This window comes from Daucus carota, chromosome 3 (assembly GCF_001625215.2).
Source record: "Daucus carota subsp. sativus chromosome 3, DH1 v3.0, whole genome shotgun sequence".
Classification (NCBI taxonomy): Eukaryota; Viridiplantae; Streptophyta; class Magnoliopsida; order Apiales; family Apiaceae; genus Daucus; species Daucus carota.
In genome coordinates this window covers 47,408,330-47,421,949 of record NC_030383.2, presented here as the reverse complement: position 1 = coordinate 47,421,949, position 13,620 = coordinate 47,408,330, and the positions used below count along the sequence as shown (strand labels likewise).

The window sequence follows — 13,620 nt, the reverse complement described above, 5'->3', positions numbered from 1 at the left end:
CAAGGATATATAGTTACAAATTTGTTTATATGGGTATTGAATAAGATAAGAGGCACAGTTAAAGCAGCAATGATTTAATAAAAAAGTGAGTAGAGGTATCATGCCTCCATGAGGCTTTTAAGAAAGGTTGTAACCGTGAACGTGTCTAGCATCCTCATGGACCCTCTTTTCTTCAATATACAAACATAAACCACAAGTTCCACAAGGCTAGTACTCATAGCTAGTACTGCTTGGGATCAAGTGAAGATTTTAAACAACAGACTGGTGCATCAGCATTTAAGTTGATAATCATGTTATATCTCCTCCAGATCCAACACCTACCAACTGTCCCACTTTCTTATAAAGTTGCCCCCATCTTTTAAGAGACGTTACAACTAAATTAAAAAAAATACCAGAAATAAAAAGTACATGACAGGAAGAAGAAAGAAGGGCAGGATTAATGTATTTCCGTTATAAAAAAACCAGTGGATAATTTGTTATAACAATCACTTGTCAGAGACCTGGACCGCAAAATAGAATACAATAACAATGTTTATTGTAATGTAGTTGCTCTTGATGCTTCCAAGATTCTTACTAACCACCAGTCTTTTTTTATTATTATGGCGGGACGGTCGTGAAATCTGATGAAATTATCAACTGTCTGTTGGGGGAGAACACGAAGTTCTGTATCAGATAATCGAGTTTTGAAGATTGAGGCGGAACCTAACAAAGTTATGTCCAGTCCATAGCACGTTATTAGGTGGCTAAATTGACTAGCGATCAAACTGATTGAATTGTGCTGTATGTTAGTTCACAGAATGTGATCCTCCGGTGGGCGCCTGTGTTATGTTTCGATGTGGAATTATCGACAAATGAATTTTAGCTAACAGCCTGATTACGCGGATAATACAAGGGGGTGTGCCGAATTAGAGATGTGGACACTTGTGTACTAATTCAAGATCAGCTAATGCTAATGGTTCCTACTAGGAGGTTTCTACATTTGCCTCAGTTACAACATATTAGCCTTCAATTTTTATTCATTAATTAATTGGTTGAACAACATTGTGCTAATCATTGTTATGCATGTCAAGGACCAAGTCCATTGTCTAGTGGCCTTCAAACAAAATTATTGTTCTCATAAACAATATCTGTCATTTTTAGTACACTGGATACTCCTCTTTTGTTGATAACAAGAGGTCTCTTAGTAAAACATATAATTACCGGTAACCCGCAGCATTACCAGCTGCAACGGTAGTTCTCCATGTAAGGCAAGAGTGGGTTTCCTCCGACACGTACTAGTTACCCTTGGCAGCTTTAAAATCTCACATGCTTGCATGTACTTCGCTGGTGAGCCCAATTCGATTGCTGAGATTTACAAGCTTGCCCACTGATCTTAGATGAGACTTTATAGGACTTCGGTTTTTGGTCATGCGTCTTTTCCTAATTATTGGCATCTTTTTTCTATCATGGCTTTTACAATGTCTAGTTCAACACCTACTCTTTTGAGATATCCTATCTCATTAAAAACAATTGCCCTGATAATTAATATCAGAACACTCGTTTAAATACCTAATAGAAAATGATGAATCATTTTTTAAAAATTATGCTTCTCACATTTTAACTGGCAAATTTATTAATCGAGATTTTAGTACCAAGGCCGGTCCTGAGCTGAGATGCCTATGTGACGCTGAAAAATTTGCCGCCCCCTGAAAAATATCAGAACACTCGTTTAAATACCTAACAAACAAATGACGATATTACTTAAACAAGATATGAAACCACTCATTAAAGACTAGTAAGTGTAGCAGGTCTGCTTAGCTACAATACCAGCCTTTAATGGCTCTCCTGTTTAACAAAGTTAGTCAGGATATAGTTGCAGTTAGTATCCTATATATTTTCCAGTTTGAAATGTCATTTTATACGATGAATTTTAGCTAGATAGTTTGTTAAATTCGTTTCAGGATAGTACAATATCTTCAAAATCCTTTTCTATTCGGCAATATGTATGAAATACACTTATACTTTCTTCTCATCTTGGATTCCCTGACCAATCTCTCCAAATTTAAATTGCAAGTTTATTTTCGGCATTTCGTCACTGTCTCACTGATGTACCTCAGTACAAGTTCACAAGATATTATACATCCACTCCAGTAAATGGTCCTAATTGAATTCTGTTAGCTCATGGGAACATAGACAGAAGCAAATACAGTATCTAGTATCTGACAAATATAAATTCCTTATGCAAACTTAATCACTGAATGAAGGGAATACTGAAATAGTACTTGTTGTGCTTTATGTTGTTACTAAAGGAGGTTGTGCAAATTAATTAACCATAAGCATTGTTTTTGGAGACTTAAGTTTGATCAGGTAACTCTGCTATAAAAAGAACCATACGAATGGGCTACTATATCATCCACACATCCCATGACTCTCTGCTCCACAGACAGAATTCGTCGATATATGTTCCTATTTTCCCATGGTGTGCACAAAAACTGATCTGCAATAGTAGCACACTGAAACTAACATTAGAATGTACCTTTGCTTATTCAGAAAAAATAGCTTCGACATCCAAAACATAACAGCTGACAGAAACTTACACAATCTTTCCAAACTCCTGCGAGAGCGCATGCACATACTATATTACCTATGAAAACACCGCAGCAAACTCCCGGAATACGGATATCCAAGAAAGGACCTGGTTGCAGAATAGCCCAACAGAAACATTCCTTCAAAATATGTAGATATAAGGCTAAATCAAAGTACTGGCGCATACACAAGAAGACAACCGAGCACATATCTTTTGGTATAAAATCAGATTAAAAGGATCAATAATGTCATTTTTGGAATTATATAGGAACTTTCAATTAATATTAATCACATTTGTGCGGAAATAATTTCCTTGCTTCAAATGTCATTAAAAAGATCAGGGATTAGGGAACACTTATGAACAAACTTAAATTATCAATCTCACAAGGTTTTGTTGTATATAAACACATCAAATGTCAAAAGTGAATGTATGCAGTGATACAGACTCACCATCTTTCACCTCAAGAGTGCAAGTTCACTTATTTGAGACATTCTTGTGGCAATGGAACATATATATACCCATGCTAATAAGAATAATCAATAATAATTAATTGTTTAATCATTGAGTCGCAAGATTGAAGCCAATATCATTAGTATATATACTGTTTTCAACAGAGACTTGCACTAAGCAACAAAGCATGAAGCAGTTTCCTGCTCGTTAGCAGAAGCTTCTTCAAATGCAGCATAACCACAAGTAGCATTTTCACAAAATCGGGCCAAATGCAACATAACCACATGAGGTATTTACACAAAATCGAGCCAAATGCAACATAACCACTTGACCACAAGTAGTATTTACACAAAATCGAGCGGGATACGTTGGGTTTTATTTTGTGTGTTCACAAAATCTGGATTACAGAATACAGAAAACAGCAGATGGGGAATGCCAGCCTTTTAGTTTACAAGTAATTAAACCTCTCCATTCACTGTAAATCATGAATGTCTTAGTGTTTTAACATTGGGAGCCAACTTAATATGCATGCACTGAGATGAGCTCCGAAAAACATAAAAATACGAAAAATATTTCGTGCACAAAATTGGATACAGAATCTTTCGCAAAATAGCATGTGTCAAGTTTTGATTGTTATGAGTTCATGTATTCACATAAATAGCACCAGTTAAAACATCCTTAACTATTTCAAAATTAACTTCAGTTAATCTTTTTACATGCTTATCTATTTCAAAATTAACTTAACTAAACACTCCTGATGAATTGCTTATATAGTCCACAGATTTGCATTATAACTTGAGACTCAATTGTTCCATATATATAAGCATGTGTTATAAAGGGTGAAGATCGAAAAGATATAAACACAATTTGTCGTGGTCTAAATATGTTTAGTTGTTAGGTAACCACAAAACTGAGGCGTTTATAACAAATCACGTCATGGATCCGCCTCTGCAATTAAATAAACCGTTTCAGGCCCAGCTTCAAAGAGAGACAACGACCTACCTTGCTCGTGATCACCACCTAGCCTGCCTTGAATATCTACTCTGTTTTAATTTGATTATGACACAAGATTGTCTCTCAAATTTTTTTATTAGCCTTGTCCCTTTCTTATCTTCTTATGGCTGCAACCATTTTTTTTCCTACTGTAATATTTTAATTTATGTCGATATATATTTATTGTTCATCTCTTCCCAGCACTCTGATATTATATGTTCATAATATGATTCTGTTTTTATTTTGATAAGGGCCGTCTTGCATGTCTATCTAATTTCTCGGAGTGAGCAGAATCAAATACAGAACCCGAGACCGATGGATTGAGCACTCTGAAAGTCTGAATGCTGTTTGATACCTTCTCTTTCCATGAATTATCAGATAATGAGTTGCATTAATCAAATGCATATTCATACCAAGAACCATAATTAGATGATGATTTGAACTAACAATGAATATAAATGGTATTGAATTATTGATTAGCAGGTGCTGTTGCTTTTGTTCAGAATTGAAAACAACATACTATGTATATACATATGCATGTGAACGTCTCAATCGTTGATAATTATAACTCATACACCATAAACATGTAAATAAACTTAATCGAAAGCTTCATAAAAGAAGGCTGCTTTACAAGTATCTAGCAGCTCCTCTACAGCAAAAGCATGCTATATATAACTTAAGCTCATCTTAACCCTTAATACTTGATGGCTTCACTGGCTAGCTAGCTATATATAGTAGTGATCCAACAAACAAACCCTAGTGATTAATTTATATAAAATATATAAGAAACTGATCGACCGCTAGAAGATCTAGTTTTGATAATTAGACAATCTATGTAGTTGATGATGCTTAATTGTTCCATTACATAATTAAGCTCCTGATGATGGAAGCTTCCGGGCTGTCGGTATCTATGGTGCTCAATAGCTGTGAAAGCCGCTCGCTCAAGTCATCCACCTCTTTGTGCAAGTCCATTATGTAGTTGCAGGTCTCCTGCAGAACCTTTGGCGCTGATACCTGCATACACAAACCATGCATCTTAGCTCATACCATACAAGCTCGCGGCTCAGAATAACGTACCAATTACGTTTAGTTATGCTTTAGTACAATAGCATCGATAGATATTGACACAAATTCTTGACAAGTTAGGTGCATGCATAATCATGTATATGGCAGCCGTTTAACTAGACTTTTTTTTTTCTTATGATTGAGATGCATGGTCAATAAATATATAGTGGCCGTTAGACTAGACCGCGTTTTTGACTTGAAATTTTGAATATGTAGGCGCAGTTTGGCTTAACTTGATCTGTAGGAGTGGGTAAAGATGTTGGAAGGGTGCAGGGAGATGTAATCGGCCCAGACAAGCAAAATGCTGGTTACTATTAGTAGTAGATATGTAGTTATTAATGTGGTATAAAAAACTCTATATATCTGTGCAAAAGATTTAAGTGCATAAATGGAAAGGAGAGGTGTTACATTTGCAAGTAATAAAACAAAACAGAATGAAACCTTATTAGACCGGCTGCTGCGGATCTCAGGAAGGAGTTGTTTCAACTTGGAAACGAGTTCAATGATTTGGTCATCACTGATTCTCGACTGATTCGCTCCCTGCCTCGATCTCCTGCTAGACATTTTAGGTACTAGTGTAATGTGATTATAAGAGAGGGGAAACTGTTTGTTTTGTGTAAAACTGGCCGGACCCAAACGGTGAAACCAAGTAGAAAGGCACAAGAGCTTAAACAAGAAGAATGGTGCAGACTTGTGTAGTAGAAGTGGAAGAGGGAGTTGTTTAGTGCTATATATATAGTGCTAAGTGCTACTGACCTCTGTGCTACTAGTTAGTTAGTTATACATGTACTATACCCGTGTAGAACAGATAACAACACAGACTATAGTCCCGACTAATTTTCAAAAACGAATGAGCGCAGTTTTAGACTATAGTCCAGTCCCGACTGACTTTCAAAAACAAATGAGCGGAGTTTTAGACTATAGTCCCGACTGACTTTCAAAAACAGAAATAAACGAAGTTTAGATTATAGTTCCGACTGACTTTCAAAAACAGAAATGAGCGGAATTCAAGATCATTAAATTCACCGATTGATTATATTGTATATTTTTATTATTACATTTTTAACCGCGGGGGTTTTACAATTGTGGTTCGACAACTGCCTGTGTCGAGATTAGACGTTGTGAGGAGAGAATTGTATGTAATAAACAAAAGGGCGAGGACCACAAGTGGGCAGTAGAAAGTGAAGGAACAGATGGAGAGAGTACAATAACAAAGACACTGATGTTGGATAGGAAGAAGACAAGGTACATCGCAGAGAGGGAGAGAAGGAGAGAGTTTTAATGTGTGTTCCCAAGCTGGGGTTTAGAGTTCAAGTGGGTTAAAAATTTGTGTTTTTTTGTACTAACGTATGGCGGGCCTGGCTTTGTTTTCGCAAATCAACATGCCCATGTGATCATATCTCTTCCCCTATATATGATTCCCTCATTCTAGCTTCTTCAGATTTTATTTGTTTACGGTTCGATAACTATTTTAGTTTACCATATGGTATTCATTTGGAGAACACTTTCTCGCGCTGACCTCCCTTCATGGCTGTTAATTACTTTAATATGATGGGAAATAAAAATATGCAAGTGGCAGGAAAGTGCAGTAGAATCTTTTCTGCTAATTCGGATCGAATTATATTATTAAAAAATGAGCACAAATGTGCTTTTGTTTTTTCAAAACAGAACATTCACATAAATAGCATGCATGCAACTAGGGGTGAGCATTCGGGTTCGGTTCAAAACCGGACCGAACCGAATAGACCGAGAACCGAAGTTTAGATTTTTTTCGGACCGAACCGGACTGAAGTTTTATAATGGACCGAACCGGACCGAACCGAAATAGTTCGGTTCGGTCCGGTCCGGACCGAAGGAACCGAAATTATTTTAAAAATAAAAAAATATTATATTTTTTAACTAAAATTCATGATTTATTTTAAAATTTTCATATTAATTAATCACCCCCAATTCATTAAAGATATATATAATTAAATTTACAAACTAGATTTTATAATTATAACATATAAGATACATATATAATATAAATATAAATTAAAATTACATATATTTTGGACAATTCGGTCTATTCGGTCCGGACCGAAATATTTTTTTACGGACCGGACCGGACCGAACTTTATTTCGGTCTATTCGGTCCGGACCGAATGGACCGAACTTTCAGAAAATTAGGACCGAACCGAACCGAATTTATACGGTTCGGTCCGGTTTTTCGGTTCCGGTTCGGTTTTGCTCACCCCTACATGCAACGGCATCTCGGTCAACCACTCGTTCCAAGTGCCAATTACATTACTGAGTAATGCTAGGTACACAGAAAGCGATACAGAAATTGGTACAGAATGACGTGGATTCCACTTGCAGTTCTTTTATGTTCTTTTCTTTTAACTTTGTACTCAGTTGTGCTCTTTTTAACTTTGAGTTTTAAATCTATCGTCACTTTTTGTTATACACACAGTTATATATTTAATTACTTATTAACCTTTTTTTATATAGAAAAACATATTGTATTATAGCTTTGATTTCCATCTTTCTAATTTCTATTATCCGATACATTTATTATGTATATACTATTACCTCTTAAAGTTAGATTTTTATTTAATATATTTTTGTACCGGACTAGTTTCTTTTATATTTAACATATTTTAAGTATTTATTTTAAAAATATATCGTGAATTTATACTATATATGAGTCTCGAAATATGTGCAAATAAGTACATGGAGGAAGTATGTGGGATACATGAAATTTTTCGTACTATTGTAATTTTTATCAAATACAAAATAAATATAAAGATAAATATTTTTAAATTAAAATTTGTCATTTTTTTTGTGAATTTTATATTTGGTCAACAGTTTTTTTTATACATCACTTTTGAATATTTAACCATTTTTATAGATATAAATTTGAATAAATTTTGATTGGAATGTATATATTTGTAAATTTTGTATACGATATGTTGTATTTCTTTCAATTAACAAATATATTTAATATATATTATACGGAACTTGTTTATTCTATATTTTAAAAAAATTTAAATAGAAGGAAAAAATGTCAAATTATAAAAATAATAATACACATATAATAAATATATCGGAAAGTAAAAATAAAAGAGAAATATATTTTAAGATAAAAAAAATAAAAATGATTAAATATATAATTATGTGTATAGCAAAAAGTAACAGTGCATTTAAAACTCAAAACTAAAACAAGCACAACCCAGCGGAGTACAAAGTTAAAAGAAAAAGAACACCAGAATACATAGGTGAGTGGAATCCACGTCATTCTGTATCAATTTCTGTATTCTTTTCTGTACGCCTAGCATTACTCTTACATTACTACAATATATCGTGAACCATGTCGTGCAGAGGTTGTTAAATTTTTTTTGTTACTCCCTCCATCCCAAATTAGATGGTCCCGTTGACTTTGGGCACACAATTTAAGGTTCATTGACCGCATAGATACGTGACTTATTTTTAAAATTTTATTTTTGCAAATAAAAATTAAAATATAAAATTTTCATTTATAAAAGAAAAAATAAAAAAAAAATTCGAAAGTAGACGGTCAATGCACCTAAAGTTACGTGCCCAAAGTCAACGGGGACATCTAATTTGGGATGGAGGTAGTATAATAGTAAACATACGATTGATTTTAATAATATAATTTATGTGTACGGGGTCTTAATAATTAACAGTGAAATCAATATGTCTTTCAAAAAAAAAAACAGTGAAATTAATACGTAATTTGTTGAATTTCTAAGACATTGTGCTTGAATGATATTGGTTATATTAGTTGGTTATAATTTAAAAATATTATGTTATTAATATATTAGATTGTTATAAATACTTCAATATATAAATGATGTGAATCTTCTTGCAAACTTCTTATTGCAGGAGTTCGACTAATGAACTCCTAATATAGTCATCCATCCATAAGAGTTTGACTATAACTATAAAAAAAGGGAGAGCATAGCTGGAGTGTAATATTTTTAACAAAATATTTATAATTTTTTATTTTTGATATGTACAATTCACTTTTTAGTTAAGAATTTTTCATGATTGGAGTTGCTCTAATAGAAGCACTTTTTAGAAATTATAAATGCTAGTTTTTCTCATAAATTTTTTACTTTTTTCTCAAACACTTTATTCAACTTTATTCATCTATAAGTCTTGACTTGCTTCTAATTAACTTAATTATACTTCACTTTTTTACATTAATATTTAATAAATAAACACTTATTTTAAGCTAATCTCAAAACGACCCCATAGGACTCAAGTAATCAAATATAATTACTTAAGTAAAAATTAAATACTCCTCATCCCAATTTAGAATAGTTAGTTGACTTGAGTTACACAGTTTAAAGTGTGGTGACCACCTGTTTTCATGATAAAAAATTTAAAAAATAAATTATATAAATATGAGATCAGTGCATGTTAAACCGTGAATCAACAAATTCATCCAATTTGAAGTAGTAAAAATAAAGACAATCTCGTGACACTACTCATTCTTAATATAACAACCTCATTCTTCAATTATTTCCAATTCTACTCAATCCAACTCGAACCCGAGTTCTATCAAGACTCCCAAAAGATATCAGACATACTCCACAGAGTTAACAACAAATTTCTCCGATCCACACATGCCTGGCCAGCAGTTATGGAGATTCCTCAGATAACAAGCTGCAGAATATACAATTTCTCGAATGTAACTAATTATGTAATTAACCTGGAGTCATATATAATGTGTGTGTGACTGTCCTATATAATATTTACATGCTACATGTATACTGACAGATGATGTCTTGCCGAACTACTATAATAGTAGTAGTATTACCTGTGCTTTCTCTTCGGGAACATGAGATCTGTTAAACTAATCCGAGATCCTCTTCCCTACTTAATTATCTTTCTGTGTTTTCCCTTTACCACAGGCTATCTGCACAATTTAAGAGCTGATTAATATCAGCAAAACATCTGAACTATACCGTATCAAGAGAATTGTTTTTCCTGACTGGGGGAAGTAGATATGTTATATTTTTTTAATTTACTTTCATATTTTTTAATTATGAACATTAAACAAATATATAAATATTTTCTTTATTCTTATACATCCACTTGCCTCACCGAATTCGCCACCGTGTCTTTTTAAAAAAAAACAAATGTGTTAATCTGATAATAAAAATCATATGGCATCTACACTAATAATTGAGTCGAACAAACAGTAAATTATTATCGCAAGTTCTGGTGATAAAATAATTAAATGATATTTTTAAGATATTGTATATACAAATACAGGTACTCACTTCATACATTCTCGTTGAATTAGTGGTACCCTCTCCATCATTTCCGGTGGAGATATTGTTTGAGCTATCAACCAAATATACAATTTCATATAGAATTTCATCACCAAATCAAGAACACCACTTACAATAAAGAAGAGAGAACACAACCTAAAAATACAAGTCGAATGCCTAAATCAAAACAAATGAAAACACAAAATTTAGATTTGATATCGGATCCACAAGATAGTCGATTAATTTTTGAATCCGATAAGCTCCGTTTGAATTGAAGAAAAGTAAACCGATAAACCACATGAAGAAATTGTGTTTCGACATCTTAAACACAAATTGAAGTTTTATTTTGGCATCTTAAAATATAATTTGAAGTTGTGTTTATATTATCTTTTTTCAAAAAAAATATATATTAACGTAAGATAAAGTTGCGTTTATCAAATGAATTAAGTATATATTGTGGGACATTCGGGTCATTTCCTCCCTCCACCCTGAAAATGATACATGAGTGATGAGACTATAACACTCACTTGATCTAAATCTAAACTATATGTCAAATACAAGTTTATTAAAAATTAATATGTGCTCAATTTAATTTGATTGCATACGAAAGAATAGATGATTTGTTCTGTTAAAAGAAAAAAAGAATTACATTGTTTTGAAGTTCAGTTTGCATGCCTGAGATATTTCTCGGCGGTCAAAAAGAAAGGTGGTGTGGTTATATAAAGCATAACAATGAAGGAAACTTGTGATTTAATGCAAGACAGCAACAAGACCTTAGGGCCCTTAGCGACAACAACATCCACACTGTAGAAAACTTTGGCTATATATATCACCCATATGTTTACCCCTAGCATTCTTACATGAAAAACGTTCAATCATAATCTTCATGATTTGATGATACACTACAAGTGCCACATGATATATCTTTGGCAACCAAACAACAAGACAGATTGCAGGAACCACTAGACCTCTACAACTACAGTTGATAGCTATACACCCGTCGATATACGCCTATTTACCATACCTTACGATAAAGTTAACATAATGCTACTAATACTTTACGAGTTCATAAATTCTTGAGTAAAACGGTGGCTATTATTTTCTAAATTTTACAAGATGCTGGCTGGACTTTAAAAGTTACATAATGCTCGGCGGAGTCTATTTCCGCTTTTTAATAAGATGACGATCATTAACCTCTGTTAATTTTCCTCCGTTAACCCTAATAAATAAAATAATAAACGACAAAATGGTGCCTATAGTATTCCAAATTTTACTAAATGTTGGCTGCATTTCCACAACTTTGTCGTTTACTCTTTTATTTTTTGGAGTTAACGGAGGAGAATTAACAGAAGTTCACGGCCGCCACCTTATTAAAATGCGGAAGTAAACTCCAACCACTATTATGTAGTTTTTAAAATTCAGACAACATTTTGTAAAATTTGGAAAACTACTGCCACCATTTTGTGATTTACTCTAAATTCTTTCTCAATTGTGGCTTATTTCTGTTAGTATGTCCGAGTGATAATCTTTTGTCTTTGTTTTATCAATTTTACGAGTAATCTATATACTCCAAATTTCGTCTACAGCTATTTTTGTTAGTATGGATGAATACAATCAATTTTCTTAATTAGAATTTTAAATTTAAAAATAATTTTGAAATATCTAATATTTTTCCAATATTATTTAATTGAAACATAAAAGTGAATTTTTTTAAAAAAAGAGGGGTCTAATTCTCCCTTGATTTGGCCATCGAGTGTGGTAATTTCCCTCCTTGTTAGGGACATATCCACGAGAGTGTCCCAACCTTGATTAATGTCACATGCATTTCCCTTCCATGCACGACATGACACGTGGCTTACATATATGGTACATTTATATCGGTTTTTCTATGGTGTGTCCATGGGCACACATTAAGCACTAACTCCTATGAGTTTGGTGCATTTTTATTGGTCATCTAATCATAAATAAGGATGGGCCCCCTGCATATGCATCAAGTGCACCAATCAAAATCCACCAAATTTATCAAATTTAGTGCTTAATGTGTGCCCATGGGCACACTAGAAATACCCCATTTATATTGTTATTACTACGATTTAGTTAAGGAGATTTCCCTAACATGCATGCAGGCAGAGCCATTAATTAACCCTATGTTTTTGTCGATGCCAGGCACGCTCACGTGACTTTTACCGACCGGACTTTCTCTTTTATTTTTTCTTTATTTTTTATAAATTTTTGTGTTATGAATTTCATCAAAACTAGAACGACCTTTTTTAGTTTCGGATATATTAGAAGTAAGTTTCAGAATCTAATTTTGTTTCAGATTATTTATGGAATATAGCAGCTTGAAAGTTTTAATCTGATTTTGTTTCAGATTATTTAATTATAGGAAAAAGTAGCACACAAGTCCCTCTGCACCTGTAAATACCCCAATAAGTTGTAAGGTTTTGGATCATCTAAACACAACCTACTCTCTCTCAATACCACAACTCTACCTCTCTTTGGTGATAGTGCTATTGCTTGATTTCTAACTCGGTGATGTCGTTCTTCTGCAACGATAAGTGAAGGCGTGCAAAGGCAGTTATAGACCGCTATGTGGGAGTCGACAAATCCAAACACGGGAGAAAAATATAGTCTTGACACGATATTGATGGATGATATCAATAAATTAACTATCAGTGATGTATATTTGTTGGTTATTCTTTTATGATATTTGTTTTGTTTATCAGACATGTGTGTTGTTGTTAATTTTTATATGATTTACTTTATATAGAAAATATTATTCATGGCATTATCTGTTTGCTCCGTTCAAGCAACTTTTAAGTGAAGGCTGTTTATACGGTATTAAAAAATAAAGGTCGTTACACGCAAGGGTAGTTATAGACCGCTGTCTCACGGATTTAATTTAGGTGTTTTTGTGCACAATCAATCCAAAAAAATTGGAGGAATGCGACAATGTATTTTCAAAAAAAAAAAGAATGCGACAATGTAAGAACATGATTACTTTTCAAAAAAAGAAACACAAATAAAATTAAGATTCGTCGTCCTTTAAATTGTTAATTGCGTGTAGAAATTTATTTTCATTTTTTCACCATGAATTATAGTCCAATTTTGCAATTTTATATATTAATATTGGTATTACATCAAGATTTTTATAATATAAAATTTATTTTATCCTACAAATATTAATTTTTAATCATTAATATATTTTTTATAGACAGCCACAAAATTATTGTACTCTACAAATATTAATATTTGTTAATATAA

The 13,620-nt window shown here is 33.0% G+C and overlaps 1 protein-coding gene across 1 annotated transcript; it reads right to left on the bottom strand.

Moving 5' to 3' along the window:
- Nucleotides 1–4,596: 4,596 nt before the first annotated feature.
- Nucleotides 4,597–5,779, bottom strand: LOC108213332 (transcription factor PRE5). Its single transcript, XM_017385113.2, has 2 exons — nt 5,516–5,779; nt 4,597–5,023 (listed from the first exon to the last, which is right to left on the bottom strand). Exons 1-2 carry the CDS (start codon nt 5,636–5,638, stop codon nt 4,871–4,873), a joined length of 276 nt encoding a protein of 91 aa, XP_017240602.1. The 5' UTR covers nt 5,639–5,779; the 3' UTR covers nt 4,597–4,870.
- Between the last annotated feature and the right edge of the window lie 7,841 nt (nt 5,780–13,620).

Excerpts from the sequence above, each read along its gene's own strand:
- LOC108213332 (XM_017385113.2), bottom strand. The coding sequence starts at position 5,638 with ATGTCTAGCAGGAGATCGAGGCAGGGAGCGAATCAGTCGAGAATCAGT. Across the intron at positions 5,024-5,515 it reads GCAGCAGCCGGTCTAATAAG|GTATCAGCGCCAAAGGTTCT; the intron begins GTTTCATTCTGT and ends TTGTGTATGCAG.